Source organism: Nothobranchius furzeri, chromosome 17, assembly GCF_043380555.1.
Source record: "Nothobranchius furzeri strain GRZ-AD chromosome 17, NfurGRZ-RIMD1, whole genome shotgun sequence".
Classification (NCBI taxonomy): Eukaryota; Metazoa; Chordata; class Actinopteri; order Cyprinodontiformes; family Nothobranchiidae; genus Nothobranchius; species Nothobranchius furzeri.
The window spans coordinates 52,778,399-52,797,317 of NC_091757.1; the positions used below are offsets into that span (position 1 = coordinate 52,778,399).

At 42.3% G+C, this 18,919-nt stretch overlaps 1 protein-coding gene across 1 annotated transcript in view; it reads right to left on the bottom strand.

Annotated features, from left to right (window-relative positions):
• fbxl17 (F-box and leucine-rich repeat protein 17) overlaps positions 1–18,919 on the bottom strand; it is a 364,664-nt gene that overhangs the window by 19,824 nt on the left and 325,921 nt on the right. Inside the window, exon 10 of the mRNA XM_054731566.2 lies at positions 11,982–12,124. Coding sequence (XP_054587541.1) covers positions 11,982–12,124 — 143 coding nt within the window. The remainder of the gene's footprint in view (positions 1–11,981; positions 12,125–18,919) is intronic.

Below are 18,919 nucleotides of genomic sequence, written 5' to 3' on the forward strand. Positions count from 1 at the left end.
TCAGACCACCAACTGCTATTGCTCTTAAAACTAGACCGTGGTGCCAAAACACCAAGTTACACTCCAAAGCCTACCCTAGATTAAAGAAAACATAGTTTGCCTGTTTATGAACAAATGCCTTACTGGAAAGATTTGCTTTGATTGAAATGTCTCTTGGCTCAAGCAGGACAGTTGTTTAGCAATCAAAACCAAGTTGAAGTGCAGTCTCACAAAAGTAATAAAAATGTCGTGAAGTTGGTGAGAAATTTACATTCGGCTTGGTTCCACCACCGGAACATCAAGGTTACTTTCCCGGATCTCGACGGCATGTCTCCATTTCACCGGGCAGGTCTGAAATAACTACTTTCTGAACCATTTCAGGGACCGACCACATACCTGCCTTGGGGAATGTCCTCAGAAATGGCCTGGAAGTGTCGCTGGGTGAGACTTGCTAACTCATGCTGATTGGTTAGAGGGAAATTATATCAAGAGACGTCACCAAACAGCCAGCATTTTTTAAAACTGGATGAGTTGCTGGTGAAGAAGAATGGAAGGGAAAGAAAATAAGCAGCTTTAAAATCATCGTTTCTAAACTCCTAACAACAAAAACGTGGCGGAAGCCCACCCGCAATGCCATGATTTGCGCTGCTTTGTGGTCTCCTACTGAACACAATAAAAAATGTAGTTTCTTCTGAAAATTGAGATACTTACAGCCAAATCACCTTATTTTCCCTGTCACCTTCCACACTCCCAGAAATTCTGGGTGGAACCCTATTGGTGTACAGTATTTTCAACTAGAAAGATCCTGAAGAAACTTTATTGGTGCCTGCCTGATGGTGCATCTCCAATACCAGTTGCCATGCTTCATTTTAATCACTAACTACTGTATGTGACAGTACTCGTCTCCTCTGAGAGTCCAGTTCATCGAGGCAGTTGGAGCCACATTCTGGTTCTGCTGGAGATTTCTTTCACTAGTCATCCTCTGACTCATGCTTGCTCAGTACAAGGGACTTTATCGAAGTTGGTAAGTAGCAGTAAAAGTGGCATTGTATCACAAATAGGATCCTAACTGAACTGTATTGGATTTGTTTGTTGCCCTGAGATAACTTTTTTTGGATTCAGTTATTCAAATAACTGAATCTGTCCAAAGAAATGCAGTCAAGTGAAAGTAAAAGTCCCGCCAGTCATTATCACACACTGGTAAAATTATATCTCCACATTTGACCCATCTTTGTGTGGAGCAGTGAGCTGCAGTTGTGGCTGCGCTCGGGAACTATTTGATGGTTTAAACCCCCGATCAAACCCCTTAACGCTGAGCGTCAAGCAGGGAGGCCATTTTTAAAGTCTTTGGTATGACCCCACCAGGATTTGAACCCCAATTTCCCAGTCCCAGGGTGGACGCGCATACCACTAGCCCACTAATAATATCTATTTTCCCACCGCATCTTTCTCTTTTAACTTCACAAAATTCTGCTGTGACACAAATAAATGTTCAAAATCAGTGGTCAAGATTACAAAAGGAGCTTTGTCAAAACCATCTTACAACCAGAGCATTGTATGTGTTTATTGTAGATAACGAGGTTGAACAATGGTGATCAGTGAAGATATTCATTTACATTTAAAATCACATAGTTTAAACATTTAACTAGAAATGATGAAATAGTGTACATTAGTTAATAAAAATAATAAAGAATAACTCATTACAAATGGTAAACATTGCCTCATCACAACCAAAGTTTTTTCTTAGCACATTTCTGTCATCTGTTCAGCTACAGACGGCTGGAACCAAGAACCTTTTCAGGCCTCTTTTTGAAGTCCATCAGCATTAAATTAGCTAAGGTTGCTAAAATGGTCCATTTAAAAAAAGTGGTGGCTCCACACAAAAACTAGCCTAGTGAATTAGACCAAATTCTTGCTTTGCAAAGTTTGGTCTAGGAACGCTCCACTGGAACCTCTGCAGCCCCTAAGAGCATTCTGGCTGGCCAATCACAGCTCTCTAGAGGGGTTTCAAACACATAAAGAGCTGTGATTGGTCCATAATGGTGGGCCAATCATAGTGCTCTATCTGCTTAGTGAACAAATCACAGAGCTTTATCTGCTTTGCGGGCCAATCAGGGCACTCTATATGCCTGGTGGGTGGGATGATGCAACAGAGTGAAACAAGATGGCGACAGCTCGTTTGAAACGGCTTTTACATCAATTTTGGACAATTAGAACTTGGGCTTCATTAGAATCAGGAGCAGATAGATGTATTTAAATGCTTTTTTAAAGAAAAAATTATGTGTTTTCCCCTTCTTCAACTGCGGACCGCCTGATTTACCGAAGGCTGTTGCGGTGAGTAAGTCACATTCATTGTCCAGTAGCATGCGGAGATCATTTGAAAGAAAACGGTAGAACCGCCCCACAACCGAGAGCCGTCAACGGAGCGTTGCCAGACTAAATAATACATTTATGTAGTCTGGCTTGCCAGGCTACACAAAAACCAAGTTGTGCCCCTTATCTGGTGCAGTGCTCCAGAAATGTTACTGCGTATTAGTTTTATATGGTCTAAAGTTGGACGTTTGGTGTAAAGATGCAGGCTGCTCAGTACATCCAAAACAAGAACACGTTCCACCATCTTTGTCTTTGTATCACACTGAATTTAAAAAATAGCCTCCGACTCGATGTTAGAGGGTGAAGGAGTCGAGCAGTGGAAGTTGGGTAATACTTGTTCCCTCTACACATCAGAACTGCTCACTGAAACTTTCTAACCCCGATAAGCCTAAATTAAAGCGCCAGGCTTCCTGTTTTAAAGCTTTAGGTTGGTAATTACTTCAGACACCAAAATATATGATCTAAAGCACTGAAAGAAATTATTCTATGACACTATGTCCCCTTTAAAGCATGGTGTTCTCCACCATGTTCCTGAAAGTGTGGAAAGATATATTCCTCCCACAGAGAAGATTTAAAATCTAGCAGGAGAGGCACTGACAAGCCAAACTTTTCTGAGGAATGCTCCGACATACTGTATGCAGCAAAATCTCAAGGCAAAGACCACTTTTTCCTCAACTCTGAATACTTCTAAAGGTTGGCACAGTTAAGGCTTAAAAGAAGACTGGATGAATTGATTTGATTATTTTTCTGTGAAGCTTGGATCAATCCCATTCCTTACCCTCGTCAGAATGGGGTCGTTTGGCCCTGCAGGGCAGAGGGATGTAATCATTCGAGGCAGGCGGAGCACGCCATTTGCCCGGGCCTGAGGGTTCTTATTTCAATACTCCATTATGACCCGTGTTAACAGCAAATAACATAAATTCCTAGCAGAGCACACACACTGTTACTTGCAAAACACATTGCTTCGGAGTGCGTCTAAAACAAACCGAGACACAAAGGAACTCCTTCACATGGACGTGTAGGCAAGAATAGAGCTGAATATTTAGGACAAATGCTCTTTTATATTTAAACCGTGTACGTTTTACCTTCTCCTATGGATTTCTCTGACATGTGTGCTAAGATAAGCTGCGGACCCAACATTAAGACTGCCTGACTTTAAACTGTATACAGTACAGAAGCACGTTTACATAAACTGTGACGAAGGAAATCGATGCTTCACACGGCTCCACATGAGCAGAGCCAGATGGATCCTGTTAGCAGTCCTTAAATAAATCCTACACTTTCTGAGCCCTATGACATTCTGGGAGGTAGTTACATTAAAATTCCCAGCGTTTTGACAATTCCAAACAAATTTACGAGGACCGGAGTCTGATGCTGGGGCACACGGCTAACTGGTTGTCCGCACCATGTGTCAAGGTTATCACAAGACTGTTTGTCTGGGTCTGACATGCTGAAAGCGAACTCCATCTGTTTGTTTGGCAGCCTTGTGAGGGGACATGGAAAGACGAAGCAAAGGACAGGGAGAAATAAAGCGACTGAAGCCATATTTATTTTAAAAAGTCAAATGTGGACCGTAAACGAGACGTGAACATATGTAGGAAAGCTGGTTGCAACTACGACTGTCAAGCCAAGAAAAGGATGTCATTTTGTCCTTGTTTCTGTTTGGACTAAACCCCTGTAATGTACACACCCCCAACTAAAGCGAAGCAAAGGCCTTGTAAGGGAAATATTACTTTGGATATTTGCATTACCCACACAACATCATCAACGCAGCCTTAGCGAGCAATGAGAACAAGCTCGAGCTGAACATCCTGTACAAGTGTACACAACAGTTTATTTTTACAGTGCAAGCATTCTGGGTAGGTATGCAGGTCTCAATTACTTCAGAACGGTGCCACTGGCAATGACCTTTTGAGCAACGTTGCGTTGGCTTACACAGTAGTTCGATGGTGTGTAAATATTGAGATGGCTCCTCAAGTGCATAAATCTCTGCGCTCGTGTTTAGATGGGTTAGTTAAGGGCCCAGCTAAGGGTGTTGGACAAACTAACATCCATCAAGCAAAAAGGCATAAAAATACCTTCCAAGCTGCAGAGCAAATACAGTCTGTTTTGTTTCTTGGAATTTTCTCAGAAAGGCAGCATCAGCCATCATCGGACAACCTTTTGGTTGTATTTAGATAGAAATAGCACATGTCTAGTTTCCAGAATGCTGCTCTCTTACCCTTTTTTCTAGATTTCTGCTAAACTGTCACCAGATTTTCATAAAGCTCTTAGATCAGATCAGCTGAACTCGTTTTAACAAAGAAAACACAAATGTGTTTTGTAGCTTATCGATGAAGAGAGATTACGCATTAACAAAGGAGAAACTCAGGAAAAAAAGCCGCTGATGCTTGTAACAGAATGAAATGACTGTTTTCCACCTAAAAGTCATTTTCCCCTCTCCTCTGACACAGAACTAGTCTGCATGAGATATGGCCTCAAGGTCTCACGCATTTGTTCTAAACTGCTTCTTTCCAGCTCAAGAGAAGAATGAAGAAGGACTCGCTCCTTTTAATAAATCAAAGAACTCTATTTTAATAAAGCTAATCAAGCAAAGTGTTAGTCAATAAATAAGATGTGACCGATCTGTGAAATCAAAATATTAATTACTTTATTATAATCCTATAGAATATAATAAGTAATATGACTTTAAATGTTTCCACTAGGACTGATCTCACGTAGCGTTAAGACATGACACATTGCTTTTACTGATCCAATCAGAATCTGCCAGATCTGACGGAGGCGTGGTTTTGGTGGTGTTTGGTAAACCTGTCATCTTTTCATTCGACCATAAACCAAAACATCCGAAGTTTAAAACTATGCCTACATCATCTCTAACGCCAGTTCAAAGTGTTCTAGAGGAGTTGTCAGAGTGGCCAATCCGTAACTTTCCTCTTCAGCCGAAAGAACCAACGACAAGCTGGATAAAATCTGTAGTTATTCCAACTGCTGCAACGGTTCCTTTCAGAATAAAAGCTGAACCATCAAGACCCCGTTTTAGGTCTCGCTAGATGCCGATAAACTGTCGTGACCCGGAAGTATCTCAAGACTGGTGGTCGGCTGAAGCGGCTGTTTCTACAAGCTTCGGTTTTACAAAGGTCAAGCTGGGCCACTACACCTCCTGATCTAACGAGGACTTCAGCTAAGGGTACGTAGACCGACAGAATGGCGTCGAATGTGTTTATAAATCTCCTAACCAAAGCTTAGCGCGAAGACATCACCTTCAGTTCCCACCAGAACTAATCGTTTCTTCGGATTTGCTGGTTCTGAGCAACATTCCACACTACACCATTCTCCGTCTCATCCACCTTAGTTACACCATACATTTAGTGTTGAAGTTAGTCTAGTTTTAATTTGTTTAGTAATAAATCTTTAAACTTTTAAAACTTGACTCTCTCTTCTGTTGTCTCTGAGTGAATACGAAGCTGTTATCTAATCCCTGCAATAAAAAGTTCCAATCTTCTGGTTAAACAGTACCCACAGATCCAAGGTTGATTTCATATTTACTATGGAATCTTATGTCTTATGGCTCATTAAATAACATGTAAATTAAACCATTACATGCTCAATCAGAAAAAAAGATTGGATTCTCACTCATCTCTGATACAAAAGCAGGAATCACATGATTACATGATATGAAGAAGCCAGAAACTTTAGAAATATTTTCTTTTGCAGAGAAATTCGACCAAAATAGAGCTAAAAAGAAAACTGAGTGTAAAACCTGATCTTTACAACCTGGTGGGTGGATTGATTATAATCTCTTGTCATTTTTGTTAAATTGGTTTAGTTTGACCTGATTTTAGGGCTTGCCAAGTTTAGTTTTCTAACACAATCACACTGAATAGTTTTACTTTTCTCAAAGTTTTACACACTTTCATTCCTCTTATACTGAACAAATAGAAACCTAATAAATCAAATTTTACCATAAAAAAACATACATTTGAAATAAAAATCATTCCACACAGAACTTTGATTACATCTGAACCCTGGGAGATTGTGAACTATCCCTCAGCTTCTACGTTTTGCCAGAACTGCATTAAGTGAACAGATTAGATTAGTTGGCCCTGAAGAAGAATAGGATGTGACTTTTGATTTTCCTCCTTTGCTACAGAAATGGGGCTTGGTAAAACTGTGCCAGAGGCTGACATGTCAGCTCAAAGGCAGAAAAAAGTTGGCTGTAGTTTTATAAGTACTAAGAGAAATTAGCAAAGTACTTCAAGTAATGGATGCAACTGATTTAGGAGAGAAAACATGGTACATATTATATACAGTAGATGTGGCATGACTTAGAACCATTTTACCTTCAGAGCCCATTTGAAACTTTTTTTCTCACTCACCGTGCAGGCGGAACATGAAAATAGTCTCCTACACCTATCTCCTGCATTAGCTTCTGATAGAAAACAGACGGTGACATTAGGATTTGAGAATCTGGGCAGATCTACGTCTCACTGTCACTTAACATTCATGGACTCACCCAGCTTGAAGAAAGCTGTTGTAGTGTTCAGGAAACAGCAGACAGCATCTCAAGCATTACGCCGGGGACACACCGGCTGCCGAAGCGCCACGAAAAGGGGACCGCCTTCATTCTGCGCCCTTGTTATCCTTTTCTATAGACCACATGGGCTGCCGAAGCGCCACACGCCGGCGCTCCAGCCCGCACCGTGCAGCGATCGTTTCGGCGTCTGCTCTATTTTTTTCGCAAGCCGTGGGTGGACCGCGTCAATTCTGGCAGGAAGTCAAACCTAGACATAAGAGGCAGGCTGGTAAATTTAACAAAATAAAGCATTTCAAAATACAATTCCGCGATAGTCAAATGTGTTCGTAAACAGACACTGCATAAAAACCACACAAACACACACACACACACAGCGAACGTGTGTGTGTCTGACCACGTGAAGGGGGTGTGGTTTTGGGCGTCTTCCAACCGGAGCAAACAGGACAGAGAGGCAGAAAGTCGTAGGCCAGCTACTAACAACTGGTTCACACCATAGATTCTCTCTCTCTCACACACACACACACACACACACACACACACACACACACACACACACACACACACACACACACACACACACACACACACACACACACACACACACACACACACACACACACACACACACACAGCAAGGGGGAGGGGGGTGTCGAGGAAAAGAGCAGAGAAAAGTCAGAGAGGAAATGGAGGACACCAAGTGGTTAAAAGAAAAACTACGAGGCGCGCCTCGACCGGAGCGGAGAGACAAGCATCTGGTCTGAACTGAGGAGCAGCGGCCGAATTTCGTGAGCGCTTCGCCTCCTGGTGCTTCGGCGGCCGGTGTGTCCCCGGCCTCAGAAGCTAACTGTTAGCATTAGCAACTCCACAACAAGCAGATTTCCTTCAGGCTTGTGTTATTTGTGGAGAAAATACATCAACGCTGCACAGTAAACAGAGTTAGCTGTGGAATTGTGTTGCTGCTAACCAATCAGAGGTGAGATGTCCAAATATCATGAAATAAGACTCAAAATCCTGCCGTCTGCTGCCACTTTCTTCTCTGGTTGACATCTACGCCAAAAATCAACATCTGAGCTTTTTCCCCCCCAGATTATGACTGACAAGGCATTCGTTCCTCAGGGGCGTGTCCAGGGAGTGGCCTGGGGTAGCACATGCCACCCTTAGAATCTGATTGGCCACCCCAGGTGCCACCCCACTAAGTTCCAGACTAAATTGACTTTACATTGTCGGCAAAAGGCTTGGGTTGTAAACTCCAAAATAGTGTGTGGTTGCATGCACCTTTCACCTTGTTTTCTAGCCCAGGACTACAGAACATTTCTGTAGTATTAATATTATTTAATATTTTTTCATATTCACATACATAGTACTTAGAGTCCCACTCAACTCCAGTTGGTGGCAGTAATGCAACAAGAAGTGACTTGCTAACCACCACAAAAGCAGAAGATGAAGAGGGAAAAAAATGGTGATTGTGCAATGTGAAACTCAAAAATTCATTAGAAAATAAACGATTTGTGTAAATAAATAAATAAGCATAACCATTGGTGCCACCCACGAATAAACAAGAGCCCCACATGGGCCACCCCATTTTAAAAGTACTGGACACGGCTCTGTCATTCCTAGAGACCACAGTAAATGGTTAAACTTGAAGAAAGTTGCAAGATATTGAAACAATCGAATCAAGCAGAAACAAAAAGTTGTTCTTGTTCTAATTTTTCTTGTTAAGAAAGTTTGTGTCCAAAAAATTACAAAATAAATAAATCAAAAATAAATAAACAGGTCTGAAATTAACTTGGATTTCTACTTAGAGAGCAAATAAGGTCAAAACTTTGATCATGAGATTTTTGTCATTGTGTTTTTTATTGTATTTTATGGGACTGAATTTCTACCAGTCCACATTTCACCATCCTTCCATCTCTAAATATTCACCCAGCAAAGGGGCACCATGTAATTATTCCTATGATATCCAAGAGGAAAAACAAGTTAATAAATCCAAATTATAATTTCCATAAAGATGCAGGTCATTCCAGTTTTATTAGCTCAGTTGCAGCAATTGATCTTTAGGTCAATAGATCAGTGTGTTAGTGGTAAACTAAATGAAAACGTCTAAGTGTCCGGCTGTATAACACAGTTACGTTTTACTACTTATAGATAAATATGACTGATACACATTTATGTCTGCTGTAATGTGAATTGAGTGCACTACCTCGTCCCTTAGACCTTACAAATGGGGGTCACTGTCCAACTCCCATATATTTTAAGTTTATTACAGTCTAAATAGATAAATATGATGCACCGATGTTCTTGTCGCACTTAACCATCTGAGACATTTCATTTTTAATCAGAAAAATCCATAGGGTCACCCCCGAGGCCATGACTCGAAGACATCACAGGTTTTATAATGAAGGGATAAAAATGATGAGTTTCCAGCCTGCTGGACAGACCGTAGAACGTCACAATTTCTCCTCAACATTTTTATCTGCTGCAAACCGTTCCCAGCACTGTTTAATGCATTTGGTCAGACTAGGCGGAACAATATGTGTCCACACTAAAGTGTCTTTGTCAAACTGTCTTCATTCTCTTCTTCCATGCTCTCTTCTCACTTATGACGCCACATTGGGTGGATGCTTACAGCAGAAGCTCCCGTGGACAAAATGAAGAGGTGGGTGGAGTTGTTGTCATGGTGACACACGGGCATTATGTAAATGAACAGACAGGAAGGGCTGTGGAAAGTACATTATTGACATTAAAATGCCCCACCGTAATGCTTTACCACCGTAACCACTCAACCAGCTGCCTTGTACACACTCATGACTTGGGTTGTACCTTCAAAGGTACTCGAACCCTAAATTGTGGGTACTTCTCAACTAGCGATGGGTACCGAATTCGGTACTTTTTAAGGTACTGACCGAATTCCATAGTATCGACTGAGCACTGATTCACGTCATTTGAAACGGTGCCACGTTTCGGTACCTGTCCTTCATAACGAGAACTTGCCTAGACAGCTGCGCATGCGCAAGAGCGTTATGTCGTCGGTCGCTGCGAGCAAGTTGTAAACAGAGCAGCATGGTAGAAAGAACGCACGCTAAAGCTTGGGTCCACTTCACTAAATGTGATGGGTAACTGGGTGATGATGAAACCAGCGACAACGATCTAAGTGTGAGGCATCATCGTTTTAATCTGCTCCGGTAGGTAAATAAAATGTTTAAGATAACGTTAGCTTGGTATGTTAGCTTCCGTTCCGCTAATGGTGTGTTCGCTTTCTCCTCGGAACTCTGATTTTCCGACTAGAAGAACATGAACGCGCTCTAAAGTTTGGCTTCACTTTACTAAATGCGACGGGTGATTGGATGAAGATGAAACCAGCGACAACGATCTAAGTGTGAGGCATCATCGTTTTAATCTGCTTCAGCAGCTAAATAAACTGTTTAAGATAACGTTAGCTTGATAAATTAGCTTCCATTGCCACCATTGTTATCAGCTAATGGTGCGTTCGCTTTCTCCTTGAAAATTCTAACTTCCCAGTAGGAAAAATCAACTGAAAAAGGACGGCAAAAGGAATGAAGATAAACAGTATCTTTTGCCCCTTTGTTATTCCAACATATACCTCAGTGGTTTCCAACCTTAAGAGGTTTGCTAGAGATTGCAGCAGTTCTCCATAATTTTGTCTGTTGGTGAGGTTACCAAGATTGTAATTGTAAAAATTGCATTTATAAAACTCAATAAACCACCCAATAGTGTAATCAAAACGTTGTAATAAACTATAATACAGCTTGTAATGAATCCCTTTTAATGGGTGTATGCAGGTAGGAGTTGGGGTCCTTAAGGAAAAAAGGTAGAAACCACTAGTAAAGGTAATGAAGGTGGTCTAATTCAGTTGGTACTTTACATTTTGGCCTACAGCATAAAACACATTAGAGGACACGGCTGCACAGGCCTGCTTTACTGTAATATTAGACTTTAGTTATTTGTATATAGGATTCATCAAATATTGAAATGTATTCATTCATTTTTCCATAGCAGTTTCGTTCTACCAGGTTTGATAAAAAGCTGGTGGGAAACATGTTACTAGTGCACAAGCAGGCTAAAGTACTACATGTGGGTAAAACTTGAATTGAAGAAGGTAAGATAGCAAATGATGACATTTTGGATGTTCGTGTTGTACACTGCAAACGGCTTTTGAAGTTTCAGCCCAAGACTTTAAGTCTCTTGTGGTCTTGTTATCAGCACGGATTGGGATAGATTAATGTCCATTATTGGGATTTTGAGAGGTTGAGGACCAACAAACTGTAAGACAGAGAGGAAATTATCTCTGTCTGGCCCCAAAACAGTTTCTAATCGGAATCTGGCGTCCTTGAGCCTGCAAGGCTCCAACAAAAACTCCCCCTCACAAGATATGTGGAATGTGCCGTCGCTATGGCAACTCAACTCTGTCTCCTTTCCCAGCCTGGGCGGGATTGCGGGAAGGCCGCTGAAACGTTCCAGGGTCACTGCAACCCTCCAACCCTCAATGCTCCTCCCCTATCCACACTGAGGTGACATGCGCTGCTTATCGTGGCTGCAGGAACTGAAGTGGGGATGGTCCCAACCCACCACCCCACCTAGTGGACACTTATGTTGTGTTGTCTGAAGTCTGTTGTATATCTGTCTGAGGTGGGCTTTTTTGCAGAATAAAGCTATCCTCCTGGGGGAGGGTAACTCTGAAGTGCCTTTTTTTCCCTCCACCTGAACCAATCCTCATGTAACCCTCTTATCGCTATTAAGGTAGCGCGACACAGGGTTGCGAATGACCACAGTCACCAATTCTTGTCATGTGTCTTGCCCATGTATGTCTGATCTCTGAATTGTGTGTACTGAAACTCTAATTTCCCTCTGGGATTAATGAAGTATCTTTGATTTCATTTGTTATCCTTCTTGTTTTGCATCATTTAAACCCAGATTTGTGATTTTTATCTCCACTGACTTTCTAGGTATATGTAAAAATTAAAATCACATGTCTTCCAAACTTTTGGACACCATACTTGTCAAAAAAAGAAAGAAAGATAACAGTTTACTTTGAGAGTGGCGCACACAACAATTCCGAAGAGATGAGTGCTGTTACCTTGTCACATCTCATGAGGCCCAGGTACCGGAGGGACTTGCTGCTTTGAGCAATCTGCGTAGCTCCTTGGTCTGTGATATCTTTACACCAACCAGCATCCACGGTCTCTATGGTGCTGCTGTACTGGCCTATGGCTATCAAAGCTGTGGGCAGAGAAGGGGAAGAAAGAGGGAGGTGGGGAAGGAAAGGGAGAGAGAAACCACAAAAAAGGTGTTAGTCTGAAAAACCTTTCGCATGCAAATGCGGTAGCATCGCTCTCCCTCAGGAGACGCATGGAAATTTGAGATGAAACCAGGGCGACTCATCTGGCCAGCTGTGACACAATTTTGATGTTTACTCAACACCTTGAAAAAAAATCAGCACGCACACACACGCCTATTGAAATCTCGCCCATGCTTGTTCAGATGGCTGTCACAGCACTGAAAGGCATTGACAATGACACAGTGCCAGAGAAAAGTGTTGCTCTGTGCCAGTGAATGATTTCATTCTCTCTCTCTCTCTCTCTCTCTCTCTCTCTCTCTCTCTCTCTCTCTCTCTCTCTCTCTCTCTCTCTCTCTCTCTCTCTCTCTCTCTCTCTCTCTCTCTCTCTCTCTCTCTCTCTCTCTCTCTCTCTCTCTCTCTCTCTCTCTCTCTCTCTCTCTCTCTCTCTCTCTCTCTCTCTCTCTCTCGCTCTCTCTCTCTCTCTCTCTCGCTCTCTCTCTCTCTCTCTCTCTCTCGCTCTCTCTCAAAGAGTCCATATTTGTTGCAGCCAGGCAAGAAGCAGGGTAAAGAGTCACCACAAAAAATATTTGTCAATGTCTGGGGGCTTGTCAAACCACTGAACATGTGTGCATACAAAACATGATGCACACAAACACACACTGTTGCCTATATGTCTTCTAAGTTGTTATGATGTCTTTCTAGAGCAGCTAATTAGAAACGTAGAGCAGAGAAACACGTGGAGATGAACATCTGGCTCAAAAAGTTCCTGCATTTACAAAAAAAAAGACAACAATCTTCCTCATCAATCCCTGAAGCCATCAATTGTTGTGTAGATGGCTGAAACCTGTGCTCCACCAGTCGATTGATGGCGCTGCTTGGTGATCGATTGGCAGGCCTGGGCTTTGTTCTCCATTCTCACAGCTATCACTAATGAGAATGCAAAAGAAGAAGGAGGGATGAGGAGTGGGAGAAAGATGAAAGCAGGAAGGTAAAGCCCGAGAAAGCCTTTGACAGCACCTTCAAATAGCTACTTAGCCCTGATGTTGTTTCTCATTTGCAGAAATCCATTTTATTTCTAACTTTTTTTTATTCGCTTCAGACACGTTCTGCTTCAAGATGGAGGGAAAAGGTTCTCTTCGGGTTCTCACTCTCATGACAAGCACTTCTCACAGTACAGTATTAAATAACATGCAGTCAGCACGTCAACAATTTTCCTGCACATTGACTACGACTAGAAGTTTGAGCCTGTGTGTGTGCGTGTGTGTGTGTGTGTGTGTGTGTGTGTGTGTTTGTGGTGCAGGAGCTTGTTCCCAAAGGGGAAGGGGAAATGGATAATCCTATGCTCTTTTCTCCGTGTGTTTAAACCTTTTTTCCTGCTGTGTAACGTAGACGACTCCAGACAAACACATGGATTCTGAACCTGCATACAGTATGTAACATATGTAATCTATAGCTCTGGCGGCTTGAAGTGCACCACATGTGGTTCCTCTTGTGCTCCATCATGCCATGCATAATGGTACATTATGTCTAAACAGGCAGTAACACAGCTTCGGGGCTACAGTATGTTTCATGTAGAACAACAGCATGGGGAAGAAGCTTCAGCAGCTCCGATAGGTTAAACATGAGGTAGCAATGTTTTTTTTTATGGGACAAATAGTGAAATCAGAAACTACACCACATGTTGAGAAACGTAATTGTTTTTGTGCTTAAGCGTGTGAAATACTAAAACGTTTACAGGTGACTGAAGGGCTTTATACATCCTCCGTGCTTCGTTTTCAATCACATGATGGAGAATTTGATTACCTGGGCTCAGGCTTTTCATTTGAAGTAAAGACACACACATCACTGTTGTTCAAAAGCCCTTTCCAGAGAAAGAGAGACTGAGGCTTTGAAGGAAGAGGGAGATAAAAAAAAGAGAGAGCTTCATAGTTAAACAAATCAAACAAAGCCCTTTTCCACTTCTCCGCTGCCAACCCAACATTCCTGCCTCTTTCTCTTCAAGTTTACTTCCCTCAACATGAATAAGTGGTGATTCAGAAGCAGGCATACCACTGCAAATGCAAAAAAGTAGAGTGAATGAACAATTTTTACACTTCCTGATGACTCTGCATCGCTCACCGAAGCACATCGCCTGCATTAATGAAAATACAAACCTGAAAGGAAACATACTCACGATTTTTATTTTAAAGTATCAGTTTGAGATTACATCAAAAATTCTGTTTGCAACTTGGTCAACTTGATCTGGGAGTTGCGAAAGCATGACTGGCTGGTTTTTCTTTTGAGTTTTTATTATGAGGCTGCAAAAGTGTTCAATCTTCTGTTAGTGAACGGAAATCTTCAGGTACTAAGATCTGTAAACAATCTGACACGAAACATCGTCGTCGTCTTCCTCCGCTTATCCGGGTCCGAGTCGCGGGGGCAGCATCCCAACTAGGGAGCTCCAGACCGTCCTCTCCCCGGCCACCTCCACCAGCTCCTCCAGCAGGACCCCAAGGCGTTCCCGGACCAGATTGGAGATGTAACCTCTCCAACGTGTCCTGGGTCGACCCGGGGGCCTCCTGCCAGCAGGACATGCCCGAAACACCTCCCCAGGGAGGCGTCCAGGAGGCATCCTGACCAGATGCCCAAACCACCTCAACTGACTCCTTTCGATCCGGAGGAGCAGCGGTTCTACTCCGAGTCCCTCCCGAATGTCCGAGCTCCTCACCCTATCTCTAAGGCTGAGCCCGGCCACCCTACGGAGGAAACTCATTTCCGCTTGTATCTGCAATCTCGTTCTTTCGGTCATTACCCAAAGTTCATGACCATAGGTGAGGATTGGGACGTAGATCGACCGGTAAATCGAGAGCCTGGCTTTCTGGCTCAGCTCCCTCTTCACCACGACAGATCGGCTCAGCGTCCGCATCACTGCAGACGCCGAGCCAATCCACCTGTCGATCTCCCGATCCCTCCTACCCTCACTCGTGAACAAGACCCCGAGATACTTAAACTCCTCCACTTGAGGTAGGACCTCTCTCCCGACCCGGAGTTGGCAAGCCACCCTTTCCTGGTCGAGAACCACGGTCTCAGATTTGGAGGTGCTGATCAAAATAAAATATATTAATGTAAATGATTACAAAATTACAATATTAGGTGAACAGAAATGACAAGTTACAGTGAAGCCACTTTCAGGCAACTGCATTAGTATCGGTTCCTGGTATCGGTTCACTTTTACTGATACTGGCATCAGGTCGATATAGATACCAGTATCGGTGCAACCCTACCGAAAAGCATTCAGTAGCTGTGATACAGTTGGCTGATCGGTAATTTGTAGTGACAAATAATTCATAATCTAACATGAAGCTGTAGATAAAGATCTGAGTTTCAGAAACAATCGATTTTTGTTTGTGATTGTGGAATTCCTGAAAATTCACATTTTACAATCGCTGCTTTATTTTCTGCATTTAAAAGTTTTCAAACCAACATAAAGGAGCAGTTAAGTCAAACGGAGTTTTAAAACCGTACAAAGTGACTTCAATAAGCTTCACGTGGATTTCACTAACATTTACCACCTGTTGGCAGTGGGACCTCTTCAGTCTGATGAACAGACTGTCCTCATCTCCCGAGTTCCCAGCCTTATTGGGTAAAAACTAATTCAGTAAACAGCACGTTAAGTAAACCCCACGAGAGTGTAGAGACACAGGAAATGGGAAACGGGATTGTTGCTTCAGGATGTCGCAAGCTGACAATAACAACTTTAAGAATGTTAAAATTTAGGTAAAATGAAGGAGAGATACTAATCATTTCAGTCTGTGGCAAACTTAAACAGGATGTGTGGGAATAGAAAAACATCTACGAGTTAGATAAAACCTCCAAATGAAAGGAGACAAAAAGTTTTTCAAAAGTAGTAAGACAAGACTAAAAACGTGTGAGGAAGTCGCAAAACTAAGTGATGCAGACTTTTTGATCTACGGCAATTGCAGGCCGGCGGAGCTGAAATCACCCAGGTTTGGTGGAGAGACACAGGAGGGGAAGAGGAACAGATTGAGTGTGACACAAGGAGGGAGAGCACTTTATGGTGGGACATGCTCGATGTAGGAAATTAATTAGCTCCCGGGCACGATGGAGGCAGTGTGCGGGGGGGCATGGGCATTTTCCCAACGTGCCTCTGATGTGATGCAAACCAGCTGACACTCAACACTCTGTGGCACCGTGTGCTCATACGGTTTAATGTGCTTGTGTGAGTGGGTGTGTGAGAGCAAATGAAAGGCAATTATCTGACCCTGGAATATTTAAGAAGTGAAGTAGCAGTAATACAAAGGAAAAAAATGCTGATTTCTCTTATGTTGGTCTAGCGCCAGTAAATAAAACCCAAATACCCAAACTGCTCTAACAGTGGACATGCGATAACCTTGAGTAGGGGCAGGCCCGGATTAATGCACAGGCTTGATATGGCTTAAGCCTAGGGGCCCCACGTGTGTTCTGGGGCCCCCATTGGCCAGCTAAAAATATATGGTTTTATTTAAATTTACATGCATTACATTCTTCAACTGTATTGGCCGACAAAATCATAAGCGACACTGATTGGGTAAACATTGTGGCGGTCTTGAGTTAAGTAACGTGTCACGTGACACGTCATATTCATGTATCATAGGCTGCTGCACTTAACGAGGGAAAAATGAAAAAAAATGTCTGAAAGAAAATGTGAGAGCGGCGCTCAGAAAAGAAAAACGGAGAGAATCAAAGAACAAAAGCACAAAAATCTTCTGCAGAAAATCCCTAAATTGACAGGATTGTTTAAACCTGCTGCTGGACCCAACAGCAGGTTATAGAAAAGCAAGACGTTCACGATGAAGGCAACGGAGCTATGCTAGCTGGAGCGGCAGAGGTTCGTGATGCTAGCTCAAAGGAGGGAACGAGCAGTCACGGAGAAGCTGATATTGTCCACTTGGGGGCAGAGGCAGACCTGCTTCAAGTAGTTTCTGATGGCAGAAGGTCCTAGCCAGGTGACGCTGATGGTGGATGCTAACTTAAACCCGGATCCTGGCTGCTGGGGTGAAATGGACGAAAATGCCAGAAAATATTGGTAAATCATGGTTAATTCACAAATACCCTATGATTAATTAGATTAACATTTTTAGCTGTTTGACAGCTCTGATTAAAATAAATATCTGCAGATAATATAGGATAAGAATATTTCGCTTCGATCAAGCATTTTTGGTTCCAAACAAGTGTAGCCTATGGACCCCTGTACACCTTAATCCTCCCCTGAGTAGGGGATGTGATGTTTGAAGTGGAGGTAAAGATTGGAAAGGTGAGTGAACGACAAGAAGAGTGAGAGGAGAGATTGAGCGATGGGCAAGGACAGACAGACAGAATGAACGGGTGATAAGGAGAGATGGAGCTATCACAGAGGTGATCTACAACGGCCTTTCCTTCACGAGTGAAAATGGGCACCCCTCACCAATTCACACGCTTTCACAACGAGACAATGTGTGATGTCACTTAAAGCATCGGGACTCAGGTAGAGCTGATCGGTCAACCAATAAATTAGGACTAATTGTGTCTTTTTTTTTAAAATAGTCTGCACTGAGCGGACAAAGCTGATGAAAGGTCAGGCATATCAATGGGCAGCACTGTGTTATTATTACAAATATTAAATACTCTTTCAACATGCTTCCTGTGGTGGGTTAGCGGGTGGCTAAATTACCATTTTTACTTTGAAAGAACCAAGAAGACCTCAAGCGTCATCATTATTAGTCTTATGTAGTTAGGGTTAGGGTTGTTAAAATAAATGGGTGATTTTACTGACATAACTCTTAGCTCCTTGTGGCATGTTCAGATGCTACTTTTAAGCCATTATTGGAGTTTCAAGAAATTTCCATGAGGTGGGAAGGCGACAAAGAAAATATGACTTGGTCCTCTCCATACAAAATCAGCCCTTTAAGGAATCATCACCTGAAATTTTACCCTTTTCCACTTGAAAAAATGTATATAATTGCTTCCTAATTATTTTTCACTAGCTGGGAAGCGGATATTTAACCCAGATTCGGGTTCTATTTTTTTGGAAAAAGATCTGTTACACATCAAGTTACATGTACAAGTGCGGGTCATTTATCATTTTTAAAAATTAAATTTAAGCTATAATTTCCAGCTATTGCCTGGAACCGGTGCTAACCACGCCGCGATAGTGGTATTAGCCATCCAGTTACCATTAAACTTCCACTTCCCCATGGCGCAAGCTCCCACTAGCTTAACCAGCTAACATGCTCATCTAAAAATAGCCCCCTTTCACAACCAACTGAACGTGTACGGTTCCGCTTACGCCAATGTCATACACAAAAAATGCTGAACACTAACTAGAAATTCACGAAAATTTTCTAGAAATAAAAGAATCTTATTTATTGGGTCTTTGCTCATTTAAGACTTCTGGAAACTGTATTTAAGGATTTTTAAGGCCTTAAAATTGGAAAAGCTAATTTAAGACTTTTTAAGACTTTTTAAGGACCCTGTGATACACATTAAAATGCATCAGTACTGATCAAACAGCTCTCAACATATTTTGGCATGAATGTGGTTACGCTAGCTGCAGCAATGTAAAAAGTAAGGCAGTCTAGAAAAATGTAAAGAAATGCACCTTTAAAAGATCTGATTACATTCTGATTCTGACCACTGAAATTCAGGTGTGTGCATTCAGAAAACCGTTTAGACTTTACCCTTCTCCAAAGACAATATCAACAAAGAACCTAAGGTTCCCA